This window comes from Prinia subflava, chromosome 4 (genome assembly GCF_021018805.1).
Source record: "Prinia subflava isolate CZ2003 ecotype Zambia chromosome 4, Cam_Psub_1.2, whole genome shotgun sequence".
Classification (NCBI taxonomy): domain Eukaryota; kingdom Metazoa; phylum Chordata; class Aves; order Passeriformes; family Cisticolidae; genus Prinia; species Prinia subflava.
This window is the reverse complement of record NC_086250.1, coordinates 25754021-25772887: the sequence shown is the minus strand read 5'-3', so window position 1 is coordinate 25772887 and position 18867 is coordinate 25754021. Positions and strand designations below refer to the sequence as shown.

Sequence of the window (18867 nt, the reverse complement as noted above, 5' to 3'; positions counted from 1 at the left end):
ATACACCATGAAGCATGAGGAAAATCATGCCTAAGTGTTCACCCTAGACCAGAAGGAAACCTTTGTTTCTCTCAAAACTGGCTACATCTGACTCTCAGACTATTATATCACTGGCAAATCCGCACAGGGCCTTTTCAGCAATGAACTGAAGACCCTTTATTTTCTATCCTAGTGTCTCCAGTGTTTGCCTTCCATTCACCCTTTTTTTTTCTGTCTCTAATGTTTGCTTCACATTAAATTCCAGACATCCTAGTGATATACAAAAAGCATTATATTTCCATTAGGTAATTACTTCTAACTGGATTCAAATTATTAACATATGTCAAATGCACAACAAAAATGGCTTTGCCAGTCAAGTTCATGTGCACCCCTATGTCTTCAAAGGCTTGACACAATTCTGAGTGGATACTCTTTCTTTTATGAAACATGTTTTCCTTTCACAAGGGTATGTTGCAAGTGATGACATTTCTCTTTGTTATTTTAGTCATTATGACTTTTCAATCTATGGCTAATTTCTGTTGGCTATGCCTGCAGTCCTCCATCTGTAGTTCAGAATCCACTGGGTCTATGAAATTAATATAATTCCAATATCGAGAATTTGCCTGTGTTCATCATGGCCAAATACACACATCATTACTCACACAAAGACAGAGGAAAGTCCTTGAAGGTGAAGGGCTCAGAAAGAGCTCTGTGAATTCTGGTAACCCTTTTGCTCCTTGACTCAGGTATTTTTTAGTCACAATGACTCCAGCAGGGTAAGTCTGAAAAAATGATGGGGTCTAAAAATATTATGGTGAAGTAATTGTTTCACAGCATCTTTCAGCTCAGATATTTCATATAAGAATGTCTCAGCCTGGCCTTGAAGGCCTGTGATCCCTTTTTATTTCTTCTTTTATATGACTTGCCATTCCCTCTGTTTCACATGTATTATCTTCATCTCCACAGCTACAAGGGCGGATATTCAATTCACTCTCTTTGCTGGTGGGCATTTTGTTCCACATGCATTTTGTGCATGTCTTCCAGCAGCATTTTATAACACAGGCACACACTGAGGACAGCTAACCACATTTTAATGGAATTTTCCACTATGACAGGAATACGGTCCATTTAGTATACATGTCTATCACTCATTTATCCATTTACCACTCCCACTCATCTATTCCTCAACCTTTTGATTGAAAATGCAAAGCAAATCACAAAATATGAAAAATGTTTTGTCTAGAGAAACCAACTGCTACCCACAAAGAAGATAAATCCATTTGCGGCTCCCTAATTCATCCATGTCCTAAGACATCCCCTTTGATTCAACGAGTCTCTGGCCTACAAAGCACAAAAATCTAAAGGACCACTTTGATGAGATTATCAGGTATTGTTCAGATGCTCTTTATTTACTAGCCTCTGTCAAAGTAGGGATATTGGTCCAGAAAGAAGTTTCCTGTTAATTATTCATTTCTCTAAGTGTTATGTCTCCATCATGCAATTCAAAGAGGGCAGAATCTCAAAGCTGTACTGCTCATAACGCCCATTAATTTCTCCCCGCTCTGGATCCCTGCTGATATTACTAACCTGAGAAACAAGTTCTACTACTACACTGTGTATTCATCTGACCTCTCCCAGACTTACAGCTTTTGTGTTCCCAATACTAACCTAAAAGAGCTTGTGTGTCCCTCAAGTTTGAAAGGACCATAATTAGACGAGTCTGCTACCCAAGAGGAAGGTGAAAATAACCAACCCTAAAAGACCCAAACAAAACGACAAACTAAAGCTACGACCATTCACCATGTAGGGTGAATGTAGGGTTTTACATGTTTTACGTGTGATAAAATGAAAATTAAAATCAAAACTCAAACAGACTTGAAGATTAGGAACCCACTTTTTTTATTAGTATCAAATGCAAACAAAAAATCCTATCTTTGTCCACTGATGTGGCTGACACTGCCATCCCTTGAAAGCTTTTCTATGTACTCAAGCATGCCAAGGCCTGTTTTCTTCTAACAAATTAATAAAACAAGAAAAGACTGCAAATTTTCTGCCATTTAGGTTTTGGTTCTATTTTGTTTTCTTTTCTTTCTTCTTTATTTTTTTATCCTTGTGATTTTTTTATTAAAAAAACATGCCTTGGATTTGGACAATTAACATTCAAATTACTCAAATGTTCACCTTACAGATCACCAGGCCCCTTTTTCAACAGCTTTGAGTAATTTCACCTATTAAGTTTCCTTGTACATATCTTATTGCAATTTGAGCAAACCCAAACTCCAGCAGGTTTCTCTTACCACCTATACAGCCGTTTGTCTGCTGATCCCTCCTAGCTGCTCAGTGCTGGGCTTCTGTGCTAGTCTTGTTGACTATGCAATTAAACGTCAGATGTTGCAAACTACTAACCTCAAACAGCATACAAAAGTTAAAGTTTGTTACTCTACTCTCTATTTCAAAACCAAATCAACAAAATCTTGATGGCATTTTCAGATCCGAAGCAGAAAAACCACCTGTGTCAGACAGAACAAGATTTAGTTTAAATACACTCATTATGTAAGCTAATATTTTCTGGGACCCAGGCAATTTGCAGACAAAATAGATGAAATATATTCTTCCTGAATGTGCCCAAACCGTATATATACATAGTCTCATGAGCCTCTGAAACCAGATTCCTGACTTCCTAACTGTATGACAGCAGAATTGACAAGCTGCTGGCCTCATTAGCATATTGGGGGAAAATCAAGGCACCAGGCAATCTGGACAACATAATGACCTGAGATAGTGCTACTCTGGAACCAGACTAGGGACTGCACAGCTGCGAAGCATGTACTGTTAAAACATGAACTACAGCACTATACTTACACAGTGAACAACTCTTCAAAACCTTTTTGTTCCCTTCTATGGGAAAACAGTCTATACAGAGAGCTCCCAAATGCTAACTTGCTATTCTCCTGCTCTAGAAAGATGGCACAAACAGCCTTGTCTGGAGCCAGTACCTGTTGCGTCCTCACACCTCTGATGAATAACAGAAAGGCAGCACCACTTAAGGAGAGCACCTTCATGTGGTGTGTCACACAGTGCTCTGGCTCTTAGCCTACATTGTGCCTAGGTGCTACTCTCAGTGCCTGTAAGATCAAAAAATGAGTTGCCTGCCAACGCAAATTTACCTGGAAGTGTGTCTCATCAGTGTCTGGGGTGTCATCAGCCAGGAAGATGGCAGATTGCAGACCAGCTGTGCATGCACAATGAATCCAAGGACACTTTGTCCCCCCATAGGTTCCAAACACTTTTCTGGCTGGAGCGGGAAGTGACATTTAGATTCATCACATTGCTCCTTCCCACATACCAGAAGCCACACAGAGCACTGTCACACAAGCAGAAAAGTGTGGAGGGTAGAAAATACACAGAAGTGCTGCAGTGTTGCAGAGAGGAAGACTGAGCTGCTCAGCATCACTCCATGTGAGCTTCTCACTAGTCTGAGCAGCCAGGATTCCGTGCTGGTGGAGAGGCTGCTAAGAAAAGACAGCACGATGGCACCCTCACTTGGTGGACTTCACTACTAAATGCAGGTCAAAGCAAGGCACTCTCAGTTCAGGAGGAGACAGTTTCTTCAGGGAGCCATAGCTGATGCAGCTTCTGTTAATGTTGTTCACGTTTCAGGGACAGTTTGTCTACGGGCCTGAGGTGTCTTCAATCTCCCATTGATGACAAAATTCAAACCACGCCACGGTGGTCCAGAACACAATTTTTCAACTAACTTGGATTAGTTTTAGAAGACCAAATTACTCTGAGATATAAATAATTCTTTTCTTTGCTATCCAACTGAGGACCTTTCCATCATGTGTGAAAAAAGTAAAAATGCATTGAGCTAATAAAACACATACAGTAAAGAACAAAGTCCATATTTTTTCATCATTAGCTGTTCTCAGAAAGGTTTTAGCCCCCTGCATTTTTTGCTGATTTTATTTATTTTTTCTTTTTTTTTTTTTTTGCTTTCTCAGGAAGGATTGCCTTCCCCAGTGCCTCCTAACTATGGACATATCCAGGTTTCAGAGTATAGATTTTCATTTGTCAAATCACATGGCAATTAAGAAGAGAGGACACATCAGGTGTCCCAACCCTTAACCAAGGGTATGGGGAGGAGTATACAACATTCCAGGAAGCTGAGTCTATGGGGACAGTCATCCGTTGCCCTACCCTATTTGTTCTGCTCCCTATAGATGTTCACTCATACCCTGAATTTAAAGGCCTTATGTGACCTCAGGATACTTCAGAACCTCAACCGCAGTAGCAGCAGACACATCAGTATAATGTAGGCAGAGGCTTGTTCTGCTGAGCTGCAACAAGTTTGTAGTTTGGTAGATCTCACTTTAAAACTCCTTAGCTAAGTGTTAAAAGTTGCTAAACTGTGCTGGCTGGTTGGATCACACAAGTGCTATTACATTTGAAACTCATATGAAAGATGACGTCACTGAGGGCAACTAAGGCATGGGTGTAACGCTGTAATAGGAGTATAATCACAGTTGCAGGGAGCACTTATACCTCTTTCCTGTGGAACATATATGTGCGAATGCAGAATATAATGTAAAGGCCCTCACCTACAGCTCTCTGGAAATTGCCATCTGAAGCAAGGAGAGGGGCCCTGGTGCCCCAGTGTAAGACCTGTGCTTGCTTCAGCTGACTAAGAATGACAGCACTCAGCTACAGCAGGCAGAGCAGCCCAGCAGCTGCATTTGTGTGGCTGGCTCTCATGCTAATGCTTCCAACAAAATTGCTTGGGAACAACTACTGTGCTACATCTCCTTAATGCAGACATACCAAAATATAACCCACAGCTTATTTTCATAGGAACAGGTATTAGCAGGTCCTAAACTGCAGATGGGAATGTTTGATAGCTCTCAGGTGGCTGTGGCTCCTGCGTCTCCTTGCTTATGCCAAGAGGTCTTAATGATAACTGCAAAAATTGGACAAATTTGGGTATCTGAAGGGAAGCAGCTCGCAGGGAGGGCTCAGATTGCAGGTTTGTGATGTAGTGTGGCCTGCTGGGGTGCCCATACAGATTGAAGGATTGAAGTAATTCCTATAAAATAGACCTTACAGTAGTGCCTTTTCCGAAAGTCTCTCTGGAGATCCTGATATTACATTCCTTTTCTTATTGAATAATGAATTTTACCTCCCTCATTGGGAAAACCAAACTGCATGTAACAGTCTGTGTAGTGTCTTCTTAATGATATTTTTCCACAATATCCTATATCTAAAACAGAATTACAGCCCTTCTTCATTTGCTCAGATGGAGGTAACACTCCCACTTCTGCCTTTTAGGTAATCTTTCACCACATTTTTTCTCTGCCTGAGTACATCTGTTCTGACTGCAGAGCAGCTCTTTTTAAAATTGCCAAATACACCTTAACTTTTCAAAATATTATTCCTGCATGTATTTCTTTCACATAAAGATTATATGTCCCAAGCAGCAATTCTACATCAGTAAAGCTGATTTATCTCTCTGCTGCAAAACCACTAAAAAAACCGCCAAAAAAAAAATCATAGCTTCTCTCTCATGAAATTTCTGAAGTTACTTCAGTTTAAGGTACTGGATTGTAACTGGAGACCAGAAGCTGACACATATATACTTAGCAGTCCTTTTTGGAAATGGGGAAAGGGTGGCAACTGCTGGGAGAAAAGCCAGGAAGAAAACTGGGATAGTGATCGTTTTAGCCACCTCTATTTTGCCACCAACAAATGTGAACGAAGACTCTGTGAAGCCACGAATGAGAGCTGGAATATTTACATTTCCTTCAGTGAAGATTACTGAAGTGAATGTGTTCAAAATAACAAGAATAAGCAAAAAGAATTTTTCATTTTGCTGACATGTCATTCATGGTCTATGCTTTTCCTCTGTCTATATGCAATGAAGCTTCTAGGCAACTGCTATATTTCATATCATCCCAGCAATTGCTACCTTATTACACTATGCAGTCAAATCAATGGAAAGGTTCATTCATAGTTTTACGTACAGGATAAAGGCTTCAAAACATTTTATTTTCATTTGGCATTTTCTGAAGGTATATCTACAAGACCCACATCCACTCCATTTAATCCCTGTACCCTCACTTTGTGTTACGTGGTATTGCCTAATAGGACCTTGAAAGTCACAATTTATTAGCTCGTCTCTCAATTATTTTCCCCTTAAAGCACTACAGAGCTCAGGTGCGGTTTCACTGCAACCTTTTTTATGGTGTTTTATCATTATGGGGTGGAGGTCATAATTTTTCTCTTCATTGCATTTATTCATAATTTCATATTCCCTGAAACACAATTTTACAGCCAGCTAAACCTCTCATCTTATATATATGTTAGCATTTATGAAATAGGCATTGTAAATGAAACCATGACACAGAAATAGAATTACATTTCCCTATAACTGTCTACTCATACACTCTGATTTTCTGGTTCCTAATATGTACTTAAATACTGCATTCACATTATATGTTACATCAGGTAATACCAATAGGCTGGCTGTAGTGTAGTCTTTGTGGTTCTTAAAAAACTACAAAATGCATTGGATAATACACTTTTTTTCATAATCAGTTACAGATTAATGAAATATTAATCCAGAGCTCTGTTCTGTTCAGCATATTACACCAACTTCCACCAGATATCAGTATTGATTGACTCCTTCCTGGTTCTTTAGGAATGACCTATGGCCTACCTCTCCTCTTGTTAAAACTCAAGTTATCACAAAGTGGTCTACTTTCTGTCATAAAAGTATTTCCTTAGTTCAATGACTGTTGTAAAATGCACAAGTAATAATTAGGTGGGTTTTATTTAGAGTGAGAAGAGGATTCAGAATTCAGACCCTTTAGCTAAACCTTTGAGTACCCATATTCTGTGAGACACATAAAAAATCCAAACAGTAATATGGTTTAAAATTCTACTACTTTAAAGAAAATGTAAAACAAGATAATATTCTTTGTGAATGGAGAACATGATTACTAAACTGCAATGCAAGTCCTTGCAAATCTTAAATTACCAGAGACAAAGATCATTTCCATAAACAACAGAAGTTTAGCAGATTGCTTTCTTTTACAAAGCTGCAGTTTGTAACGTAAGGTTTTAAATTACTATATACTTCAAAATAAAATGTAACATGATAAGCAAATAGCTTGATTTACTTAATAATTGGTAGGAAAAAAAATGTATGGAAGACAAACAAGAAGAAAACAGCCCACATAGAGCAGCAGGGTAACTTTGCCTCCCTTGTAAGTGAAATTCCAGGAAGACAAAATAAAGCAACTGTATGTTCATAAATCTCCAGATAACGAAAAATTGCCTATGTTTCTATAAAAAGTGGAAGAGGAGATTGTACGAGACACTATTTCACCAGACTTTAGCGTTTTAGTAGGTAAAACACATGGTCAAAGGAACCGGTTCTTAATCCATATTCAGAGCTGAAAAAGGAGTTTGTGTTACTTCCTCCTCTTCAAAATCAATTTAAACTGTCAAAACAGCTTCAAATCGTCCGATTTCAACTTTGATCACAAGAAAACCCTCTAAAGAGTAAGACTGAGGAGTTGCTATAACATATATGTCAAAAGAAAATTTTTAATTTGCAAGGAAAAACAAAAGTTTCTCCCTTCAGAGGTCTCTACAGCAGCAGCACACGGGATTTATCGCCTCTCCTTTAACTGAAATCGCATGTTTGCTGCAGGAAACTCTCCCGAACGCAAGTACCTGCTCTTCTCCCCCCTCACTGGAGAAATTGGGCGATTTCGTGGCAGAAATTCCGAGGAAAATACACTTTTGTTAGTCCAAAGAAACACAAATCGAGCACACCGAAAGGCTCCCCGGCCGTGCAGCGGGGCGGGCTTTGCAACGCACCAATCACCGCGCGGCTCCGCTCTAAAAATACGAGCATCTGACCCGGGCCAGCCCAATTGTGTTCGCCCGCTCCGCAGAGGAAGTCGCCGCGATGTCCGAGACCGCTCCCACCGCCGCTCCTGATGCGCCCGCGCCCGGCGCCAAGGCCGCCGCCAAGAAGCCGAAGAAGGCGGCGAGCGGCTCCAAAGCCCGCAAGCCCGCGGGGCCCAGCGTCACCGAGCTGATCACCAAGGCCGTGTCCGCCTCCAAGGAGCGCAAGGGGCTCTCCCTGGCCGCGCTCAAGAAGGCGCTGGCCGCCGGCGGCTACGATGTGGAGAAGAACAACAGCCGCATCAAGCTGGGGCTCAAGAGCCTCGTCAGCAAGGGCACCCTGGTGCAGACCAAGGGCACCGGCGCCTCCGGCTCTTTCCGCCTCAGTAAGAAGCCCGGAGAGGTGAAGGAAAAAGCGCCCAAGAAAAGGGTGCCTGCAGCTAAGCCCAAGAAGCCGGCGGCTAAGAAGCCCGCCAGCGCCGCCAAGAAGCCCAAGAAAGCGGCAGCAGTGAAGAAGAGCCCCAAGAAGGCGAAGAAGCCGGCAGCCGCAGCGGCCAAGAAAGCGGCCAAGAGCCCAAAGAAAGCTGCAAAGGCAGGCCGCCCCAAGAAGGCAGCGAAGAGCCCGGCTAAAGCGAAAGCGGTGAAGCCCAAAGCGGCCAAACCCAAAGCGGCCAAACCCAAAGCGGCCAAGGCAAAGAAGGCGGCGCCAAAAAAGAAGTAGATTTCACCAGAAGAGTTTTGTTCTACATATTTTGTTATCCAACGGCTCTTTTAAGAGCCACCCACACTTTCCCTAAAGGAGCTGATGCACCGGGGTCGTCCTTCAGCCAAGGGTCCAGCAATTCGTAAGTCGTCAAGAGGTCAATTGTGTCTTGTGTTTTTTGTTCCCTAGGATTGCCTAAAGAAATACTAAAGAACGCGGTAGTGCGCAGCGGCTTTAGGGAAGTGTAGACTTGTTTTTCCTCCGAGTGATTACTTTTGACTACGAGAAACAATGTTTTGTAATGATTTGATAAAAAAAAAATCGGATGTATGTGTTTTTAAAGTTATATTTTGTAACAAAATAATGCAATTGTCAGGAACGCTACTACTGAGCCATGTCTAATCTATTGAATTATTGCTCTTAAAATAGCTCCATAAATGCCTTTGTCTGCTTGGGAGGAGGAGGGTCGAGTGTTTCTTTACTGACACAAAAAATAGCGCTGATCTCTCACAATCCTTTTGTTCCCGATGAGAAAGAAGGAGCTTTGAGTATTGAAAAAGCCCGCCCTGCCCAAGGATTGGCCAGCGGAAATCCCTGCCCGCTGCCCTTCCCCCTCCCTTTCCCGGAAACAATTACTCCTCCTATCTCTGCAACTGTATCAGCCACTCGGAGAAGAAAGAGGCGAAGAAGGGGGGAGGGACAGGACCTCTCAACAGATGGTGTCCGTATGTTCTCCGACATAAGAACTAAATGCATACTATCCCATACCATGAAAGGACTTGCCTAACTAGGAGTACGTTATGGCACGACTTTGATAATGGAAATAGGGAAAACACTGCAACTATATCCAACCAAAAATAAAAAAAGTTTGAACATGGGTTGACTCGTTACTACAAAATGCTCTTCACTCTCTTTTGGATAGCCCAGCTCTCTTAGGACCGTGTGGGTGGCTCTGAAAAGAGCCTTTGAGTTTTTCCAGAAAAGCAAATGTGCTACCTTTGAGGTTTACTTGGCTTTAGCCTTGTGGCTGTCAGTCTTCTTGGGCAGCAGCACGGCCTGGATGTTGGGCAGCACGCCGCCCTGCGCGATCGTCACCTTGCCCAGCAGCTTGTTGAGCTCCTCGTCGTTGCGGATGGCGAGCTGCAGGTGGCGGGGGATGATGCGCGTCTTCTTGTTGTCGCGGGCGGCGTTGCCCGCCAGCTCCAGGATCTCGGCCGTCAGGTACTCCAGCACGGCCGCCAGGTACACGGGCGCGCCGGCGCCCACGCGCTCCGCGTAGTTGCCCTTGCGCAGCAGGCGGTGCACGCGGCCCACGGGGAACTGCAGCCCGGCCCGCGACGAGCGCGACTTGGCCTTGGCGCGCGCCTTCCCGCCCTGCTTCCCGCGCCCGGACATCTTCCCTTGCGCGCTCCCCGCAGACACAGAGAGAAACTCCCAGCGCAGCAGAGCAGGCACACAGCGCTCCCCGGCTCCGCTCTCGTTTTAGTGTCTCGTCCCTTCGCTGATAGGCTGAGAAGTAGGTCTTGTGGTTGGCAGCCAATGAGAAAGCGAATCCAATTCTGACCAATCAGAAACGAATAATTGGAGTGATGACGTAATATCGTGGTGTGATCAATGAGAGCGCGCAGAGTCAATGCAGCTCATTTGCATAGGGCTGCTATAAATAGGTGGGACGGCACTGGTCGTCTTATTCAACTCTTCAGTTGCCTCCAGATCATAGCGGTCACTGGTGGACAGTAGTGACTGCCGCGATGCCCGAGCCGGCCAAGTCCGCCCCCGCGCCTAAGAAGGGCTCCAAGAAGGCGGTCACCAAGACGCAGAAGAAGGGCGACAAGAAGCGCAAGAAGAGCCGCAAGGAGAGCTACTCCATCTACGTGTACAAGGTGCTGAAGCAGGTGCACCCCGACACGGGCATCTCGTCCAAGGCCATGGGCATCATGAACTCCTTCGTCAACGACATCTTCGAGCGCATCGCCGGCGAGGCGTCGCGCCTGGCGCACTACAACAAGCGCTCCACCATCACGTCGCGGGAGATCCAGACGGCCGTGCGCCTGCTGCTGCCCGGCGAGCTGGCCAAGCACGCCGTGTCCGAGGGCACCAAGGCGGTCACCAAGTACACCAGCTCCAAGTAAATAGTAGCTAAAAATATCGCTTAACCCAAAGGCTCTTTTAAGAGCCAGCTACTTTTTAAATAAAAGGGCTGAAAAAACACCATGTAACTTCTTACTGTAGAATATTCGGGTTTGGGGTTTTTTTGTTTATTTTGTGGTTTTTTAGGTTGTTTTGTTTTATTTTTTTCCTTTTTTTTTCTTCGGGTTTTAGGATTTTGAGAACACTCTTAAAGGGTTTTTTTGATAAAATAGCGTTCTCGAGTTTACTGATTCAATAAACATTCCTTTACTGAAATGTAGCTGTAAAGTAGGTTTTAAATGCCTGGGAGTGTTGGGGTTTTCTTAGGTGGTTCTTACCTTATTTTTATGCTTTGCATAATTTTCAGTTTTAGCCTGGATTTTTCTATTTGGGTGGGAATCAGAATTGTTATTAATAGATACTCATCCATGTACAGCACTGCAGTAACAAGGTCTACCACTTCGTGGTGCTCAGTCTTTCGGGTTTTGGGGGATTTGGGTCATTTTTGTTGTAACAGTTGAGATAAGTACAGCTCACTAAACTATAGAAGAATTTATGTAACGACAAGTGACATTTACCTTAAACTCTTGCAAATAACCCAGTGATCAATATAGCTCAAAAGTACTTTCTAAAACCTTTATCTTCACTGTTTTTCTTTTTAATTCTACTGTTCATGTGGGGCGTTTTTTTGGTTTTGTTTTTGCAGTAACTTGCCTAGCTTCCCCCTGTGACTATTAGGTTCTCCTTGCAAGTCAGAAAACATGTGAAGAGTAATATTTTTTTTACATATCTGACCTTTTCTGCATTTATCTGTCACAAATTGTAATAAAACTATGAAATACTAACAAACTAGACACCCTGGGCTGACTTTATAAGCTACCAGACTTTATCACATAGCTACTAATTAGGCTCAATCTGCAGGCTTTCTGAGTCATTCTCTCCCATTCTTGGATAATTACATGCCACCATAGACACAGATCAAAGCCATTATCACTTTCAAACTGGATCTTAATAATCCTAAATTTCAAGTATATATTATGAACTTATGAACGTACTTATTTCATACAGGAACCACAGAATAACAAAAGTGACCTTTCTACTACTGTCTTGCATATTCTTAGGTAGTACAGGTAACAAGGCAGGCATCAGGTCTCTCATAAATCTGTTGCCTATTATCTAATAAATGGTAATTTCAGTTTGAAGGATTATGGGGACTTTTCAGATTGGATTTCAGATATCCAGTGGGAAGAAGCATTCTCCAAACTCTTTTTTATCAGCTTGAAATGGGGTTTTGCTATCTCTGAGTACTTCAGTGCAAACTGAAACACAGATTCCTTATTCTGAGTGCCTGCATATGTCTAATACCTTAAAAATGAATGAACCATTGTATATTGCAGTCTCTAGGTTTTTTCAGGTTTCCCTGTGTCACTACAAAAGCACAAAGAAGTGCTTATAGTTTGACAGTTGAAGATGGTCACCAGAAGAATTTGTCCGTGGCTATTCTATATAATCAGTCATGTAAAAATATCCCAGTTCAAATTACAGCTGTCATGGGAAAGCCCTGCTGCCTGATTTAAAATAGGAGTGGTCTCCCAGCTCATAAGTGTTCGTTTTACCTTTCCTGTGTTTGTGTGCTCCATGTTGCACACTTCATTAGGAGCCATCACAGAAATTCAGAGGATTTTTTAAACAGATTGATTAAGTGTATGAAATTGTTTCTAGGCCTATGAAACTCAGCACTAAACAGAAAGCAAAATGTTGCTGATTGCTTCTTTCAATTTCAGTATGAATGATAAGGCAGTATTAGCGGGCTACAATGTGAACGTACATTTGACATCACGTCTGATTGTGACATAACTCATTTTTCTAACAGTGCTGAGAGCAAAGTCTCTGAACTGACAAAGAGCTACTATGATGGAATATTTTTGAACTTGTTCTTTTCACCAGAAGTAAAAGTAGTAGGATTTAAGCTCAGCAAAAATAATACATCTTAAAAATTTCATGCCACAAGAGGATGAGAATTCAAACCACTAATGCAAATAGTGTGAGTATAAATCATATAACAGTTTCTTCTTCCATAATTCAGGTTCTTACCTGTACTTTCCTATTTGTTTCAGAGCAGTCTTCTTTGTATTCTTAAAGACACCCTCCCCAGGTGACATCACCCAGCACCAGTAAGAGGGCAGGGTGTTCAAATACATCATCCTGGTAGAGCAGGTATTATTGTTGCTGCTACCAAACTATGAAGGAACTAAGCAGATGCCCCCTCAAACAGTTTTCCTGCCCTAGGTTTCTCTTTGAAGAAGAGTTTCCAACTCACTGAGTAAACAGTTTCTTTATCCAGTGTGCTGAACAGATAGAGCGTGGTGCCTCCAAACAGCAACTCCCTTCACCAGATTGCAACCCAGATTATATATGTGGCACCCATCATCCAATCCCCAAATCCAATAATTCAATTCTTGGTGGTGGTCCCTTGACCACCCATAGTGGGTTTTTTTGGTCATTGGGCTGGCTGCTTTCTAAAGTTATCTCATTCTTGCAATTGGTTCCTTGGTCCATCCTCATTCTGCTTCTGTCTTGCCAGTTTCAGCTTGTTCTGTGTTTGTGACATTATTTTTAGCCAAAAGTTTACATTCTCATCAGCTTATGTGCCCTAGGGCCCAACGTGTTGATCTTCCAGTGCAAAGCAAAGTTATTAATACAAACAATTCTCAAAACTGAGAAGTGTTTGAATGCATCATCTATAAACAGGCCCTTCATGTTGTCTTTTAATCTACCCTCCATGTTTACCTTCAAAATACCTCCTGACTAATGGCATCTATAATATTTGGAAGATTTACACTTGGTAATACAAACATTTTGTCGATTTTTTTAATATCAGCAACTTTTTCTATCTCAAATTATCAGAGTGACATTACAGTTTAGTCCTGTAGTAAATGATCAGTAAAAAAGAAATACTGAAGAACAACACAACCAGTTTCAAAAAATTCCCCTATTTTATTCTGACTAGAATAATAAAGTTAATATCACTCCTGGAAGAATGTATATCTTCTCTAGATGACCATCCCTGCAGTAAAATTTGTTTATTCATCATCATGTTTAAAAAAGAAAACATCCTCTCTTTTTATTTCTGCGAAAGTGAAATACACTAGCTGGGCAAACAAATATCTGTATTCTCTAGTTATTTGACTGAATAGTGAATCAAAAATGAGAAATGGATGCCACACACCTAGACCAAAACCTGACCAAATTACAGGCAGTCTTTAGCAATTTTTTGCTGCTTTCTGGGGTTATGTGGGCTTTTTGAGTGTTTTTTGCTTTGGTGGGGATTTTTTTTTGTTTAGTTGGGGTTTTTTTTAAATGCTTATTTTGTTTTTATTAATGCAGTAAAGCAATATCTGCTCTCAAACCTGAAATAATTTTTATAGCCACAGAATATAATTATCTGACACCCAAGACAAATTATTGCAATGTTAGTTTCCCAGAAACTTTCTTTCTGATTTTAAATAGAAAATATTATGTTTTAAAATAATTACAGTTGCAGGAGAAAATATTTGCTGTAGCTAGGGAAAAATATTGGGTCTTATACACACCTTGATGTAATGTTTTCAGCCAGCAATGAAAATTTGTCCAGTTTAGATGGTAAATGAAAAATATTGAGTCTTCAGGTTCCAAAAAACTGGTCTAAGGGTTTTGCCATTCAAGGAACAGCACAGCTCAAGACATGACATAAATCTCACTGGAGGACAGGGCTGAAAGTAGATGGGAATGCAGCTGGGAACTTCTCCCTTCCCAGCTCACACACGTACGAGGAAGGAAGAAGCCTCACAATGAGCAGAGGCAGCTCTTTCCTCAAGGACTGGGGTCACAGAACCAGAGGCCTGTGTAGGTGGAAAGGGTGGTTTTGGTTTCTTTCATGACTACAAAAAACTAAATTATTTGACTTCAGTCCTATAAAAGGGGTTGTTCCAAAAGCATTCCTTGTCAAAAATTATAGAAGGTATTATTAAAAAAAAAGTTTAACCTTTCATTTTTAACACTGAAAATCTCCGGAAGAAATTCTGAACACAATTAATTTAACAACTAGGAAAAAAGTAGATTGAAAAGAGTTCCGGAACAGATTGGAATTTTAATCTCACATAAAATCCACAACCTTTTTGTACTTGTTCTCCTACTTACATTGTATGTAGATTTTTTTATTTGCAAATGTCATAAGAAAATGAAAGAAATAATTCCTGAAATAAGAAGAAAGAACACGTAGTGTTACATTTGAAATCTGAAATTCAAACAGATGAAAGGATATTGACCTCCTTTTGTGCAGTATTAGAGCTGTGAAGAAATGCACACATCTCTGGTATGCATACTCCCTTCTGGAGCAAATAGCAGCCACTGCAACAATAAAAAAATCTGAACACTCCACATGATCAAGTGTAGGGGTTTTTTTTCCCTTATGCTCTTGGGACACAGCAAAGTTAGTGCTTTCACTCATTCCACTTAGAAAAGAGAACAAAAATTACCATAGGAATGGCATAAGCCCAATCTTTCAATACATCCAAATACATCTTTAAACAGAGCTGCCTCTACCTATGCCCCAAGTGTCAGCAGACTGGACTGATGGCATCACAGGCAGACTGTGTGCCTGGACTCAGCTGAGCTGGCTCAGGAAGCCAAATTTATCTGAGCCGGTTCTAGTCTCTGCATGCAGGGGTTTTTAAATCGCTGGCAAAAACCCCATGGAAGAAGCGAAATGGTCACATTTCATTGGCATATGTAGCTGCTGAAATTTTAGCCTTACCTGATACTTACATGTGATGCAAAAAACCTCATAGGGTGAGTATGTGCTGTACCTCAGACTTATCATAGCAGCTCACCTTTCTCAGCAGGAAATGACAGGGTATAAAGAACAGGGGGAAACACCAGGAAATTGCAAAAGAGCTGGGATTAATTTACAGCATTTATCTGAACTGAAAAATGTCTACTTTTCTGCTTCACCCAGATGTTTGTTTCTTGACAATGGTAAAGTAAAAAATTCTTTAACTGCGAGCTGGGACAAAACTGAAAAGGAAATATCTTGTTCCTGGATTTTAGAATCCAGGGCCCTGCTCTGCCCTTCCGGGAGATATGCCTTCTCCCCACTGTTCCTAGGGGCTCTTGCAGCACGCAGGGTGTGTGTAGAAGCCACTGATGAGCTCCTAATCCCAGAACACTCCTATTCCTAGTGTGAAATTCTGCTCCATCCCGCCCCTTTCCCTCCTCCCAGAGGGGGTTTAGTCCTTAAATCACCGTCCCTGGTACCAGCGCAGGGAGCAGGAAAGTATGTGCTTGTCACGGCCTGACCGACGAACCCAAAGGATTTCGTTGTTGCTGGAGAAATGGTGGTTCCCAGTGGGAACCGTGCACTGTTACCTACCCCTCACACTCCCCCCCGCTATATTTATGCAGCAACAGGATAACTCAACTTCAGCCGAGCTCTCTCTCCTCCTTAACGTGCCCAAATGAACCTTCTGCGATTAAATCACAAAACGCACAACAACAGCAACCACAGCAACAAAACCAACCACAAATTCATATGTAATTCCTTCGTTTTAAAGCCAACTTGTCAGTCTAGGAACCACAGTGCATCCCGCCGTTCCAAACTGCGCACAGACTCCTTTCCTCAAGCACTAGGAGCGGAGGGGGAGGGTGGGTGATGAAAAAGGAGGTCGGGGGGGATGCGGCATCAGTGGGTGGTGTGGTGGGCTCGTGATGCCCTGCCCGAAGGTCTGTCTTGCCAGTGTTGCTAAGTGCTCCATTTTCACCTTCTTCTCCCATTCTGCTAGCAAAAACAAGTTATTGTCAAAGAAATATCCAGAAGTCCATCTGTGCCGATCAAAGGAAGCTGCCGATGTTCACACCAGCATTGTTAGGAAGTACATATATTTTCAAAACTGTTCTGCCCACTTAGCCCAATTTTGGTAAACCACATCTATAAAGCATTTTCACAAGAGTCTGGCTGTACAATACACATTCAAGGTCCTGCGGCCCTTCATGATTTAGACCTCATTTAGTCCTATTTTTATTTTATGACTTTATTTCCTATGGATGTAACCCAAAACTACAACTACATAATGACTAAACATTCTGTAGCAGAAAAAAAAATGAGAGGAATGACTACAATAATAATTATTATAGATCTTTTTGACTATTACCACTGTACCCTTAATACTAGAACATTCTTTTATAAGGAAAAAAAAAACCCATAAAATTGTTCTATTGGAAGTTTCTATAGTCTACAAACTAGAATTTTATTTTAGTCACACAAAATTGCAATGATACATAAATGTTTTTTCTCAGAAGTCTTTCCCTTATTCACTACAATCCAATGTGCAGAGGACAGTTTTGTTATGTGGAACAGGGTGACACAGAGCGGAGTGCAGACTTCCTTACCCTGTGAAAGGATGAATTGATCACTGACTCAGTTTAAGGAAAATTAAACTCAGTGAACACCAGGTCACAGATGTTAAGTCACATCTCTTTTTCCTTGTACTGGAGGGAGGATAGAGATGGGGAAGGACATGGTCATGTTGAAAACTTCTGCCGTTGATGTGGTGCCATGAGCTGCAAGACAGAGTCTCACAAAACCAAGAAGCTGCTGGCTTCTGCAGCCAAGAACCTGCAAGAGATGCTTAGGGAAAAAACAAGCCAGGAGGACTCCCACTAATGCCAGAAGGAAATTAGAAGCCAGCAGGGCACCACTAGAGAATTAAACTTTAAAGCAACACTGACCTGTTTTCAGAGCAGCAGCTTTTATAAGGATTATTCGCTTTCTCCCCAAAACAAGTGCCAGCTGAAAACACCCCATATCACAGGGAGAAGAGGACAAGGATCCTGTGATCAGTGCCACAAAAATTAAATTTAAAGTGATTCTGTTCTTTCAGCGCAATGCAGTGATCACCAGTGTAGTGGCACATCGCTTCAGACTGTTCCTTGAGAACACAGGCAACTCCTCCCTGCCTGACATCTTTCCCTAGTGTTCTACCATTCTGCCAAGGAAAGCCGGTGGGACTCTTTCATACATGAGCGTTAAAAGGCAGCAAAAGTGGATCAGTCAGGGGCCCGAGGCGACGAACATAACTCCTGTTGAAAAACAATTAGTTCAAGGTCACCGCCAGGACCGTGGAATACTATTCAGGGCTTTAATTTTAGTCTGCAAGTTTTGCTTCCCTTCCAATTCCCCTCTCTCTGAAACGTGAAAGTGAAACAGTGACTAGCTCCTATTTACTACTCTTAAAGGAAACAGAAAAAACCCATGTTGCTAGTAAGTCTTTACTTATAATGTTGTTCTTCAAGTCATACTGAAATGAGCACTGAGAGCAAGGTCCGACTTGGCTGGCCAGGACACGTGATATTTACAGCACGATATAATCCCTACTTCCTCCTGTTTCCACCCATTGTAACGTAAACATATAAGCAACTACAAAATTTTTAGAAACCCTATAAAGTCTATTATGACTAAAAAAACCTCATTGATAAAAAATATAGGTTCTTTAGGAAAAACGAGACTTGCAATAACACAATTTCCAGACAAGAAAAAGGAGACAGAATCAAGTTGCATAATTAAAGGCTCATACAAACGTGTCTGTCTTTACTCAAATAACAGTAGTGATTCAAACTCTTTACGATAAATGTGGGTGGCTCTGAAAAGAGCCTTTGAGTTTTCCCAGAAAAGCAAATATGCTACCTTTGAGGTTTACTTGGCTTTAGCCTTGTGGCTGTCGGTCTTCTTGGGCAGCAGCACGGCCTGGATGTTGGGCAGCACGCCGCCCTGCGCGATCGTCACCTTGCCCAGCAGCTTGTTGAGCTCCTCGTCGTTGCGGATGGCGAGCTGCAGGTGGCGGGGGATGATGCGCGTCTTCTTGTTGTCGCGGGCGGCGTTGCCCGCCAGCTCCAGGATCTCGGCCGTCAGGTACTCCAGCACGGCCGCCAGGTACACGGGCGCGCCGGCGCCCACGCGCTCCGCGTAGTTGCCCTTGCGCAGCAGGCGGTGCACGCGGCCCACGGGGAACTGCAGCCCGGCCCGCGACGAGCGCGACTTGGCCTTGGCGCGCGCCTTCCCGCCCTGCTTCCCGCGCCCGGACATCGCAGCGATTCAGCAACAGCAGCAGCAA

The 18867-nt window shown here is 42.4% G+C and overlaps 4 protein-coding genes across 6 annotated transcripts; 2 read left to right on the top strand and 2 right to left on the bottom strand.

Moving 5' to 3' along the window:
- Positions 1-7897: 7897 nt before the first annotated feature.
- Positions 7898-8974, top strand: LOC134549974 (histone H1.01). The gene has a single exon (XM_063396158.1). The coding sequence runs from the start codon at positions 7949-7951 to the stop codon at positions 8606-8608; it is 660 nt and encodes a 219-aa protein (XP_063252228.1). The 5' UTR covers positions 7898-7948; the 3' UTR covers positions 8609-8974.
- On the bottom strand, positions 8902-9992 carry LOC134549984 (histone H2A-IV). Its single transcript, XM_063396172.1, has one exon. It carries the CDS (start codon positions 9983-9985, stop codon positions 9596-9598), a length of 390 nt encoding a protein of 129 aa, XP_063252242.1. The 5' UTR covers positions 9986-9992; the 3' UTR covers positions 8902-9595.
- Positions 9993-10341: 349 nt separating this feature from the next.
- On the top strand, positions 10342-11574 carry LOC134549991 (histone H2B 1/2/3/4/6). Its single transcript, XM_063396180.1, has one exon. The coding sequence runs from the start codon at positions 10342-10344 to the stop codon at positions 10720-10722; it is 381 nt and encodes a 126-aa protein (XP_063252250.1). The 3' UTR covers positions 10723-11574.
- On the bottom strand, positions 11031-18839 carry LOC134549982 (histone H2A-IV). 3 transcript variants are annotated; one of them, XM_063396169.1, is made up of 2 exons: positions 18441-18839; positions 11031-16535 (listed from the first exon to the last, which is right to left on the bottom strand). In XM_063396169.1, the coding sequence occupies exon 1, from the start codon at positions 18837-18839 to the stop codon at positions 18450-18452; it is 390 nt and encodes a 129-aa protein (XP_063252239.1). In that variant the 3' UTR covers positions 11031-16535; positions 18441-18449. The 3 variants fall into 3 exon arrangements, with proteins under 3 accessions (XP_063252239.1, XP_063252238.1, XP_063252237.1); XM_063396168.1 differs by having other exon boundaries at positions 11031-16532; XM_063396167.1 differs by lacking the exon at positions 11031-16535 and adding an exon at positions 16965-17836.
- Positions 18840-18867: the final 28 nt, after the last annotated feature.

What these genes read in the sequence shown, in the direction of transcription:
- LOC134549991 (XM_063396180.1), top strand. Translation starts at nt 10,342, where the DNA reads ATGCCCGAGCCGGCCAAGTCCGCCCCCGCGCCTAAGAAGGGCTCCAAG.
- LOC134549982 (XM_063396169.1), bottom strand. Translation starts at nt 18,839, where the DNA reads ATGTCCGGGCGCGGGAAGCAGGGCGGGAAGGCGCGCGCCAAGGCCAAG.
- LOC134549984 (XM_063396172.1), bottom strand. Translation starts at nt 9,985, where the DNA reads ATGTCCGGGCGCGGGAAGCAGGGCGGGAAGGCGCGCGCCAAGGCCAAG.
- LOC134549974 (XM_063396158.1), top strand. Translation starts at nt 7,949, where the DNA reads ATGTCCGAGACCGCTCCCACCGCCGCTCCTGATGCGCCCGCGCCCGGC.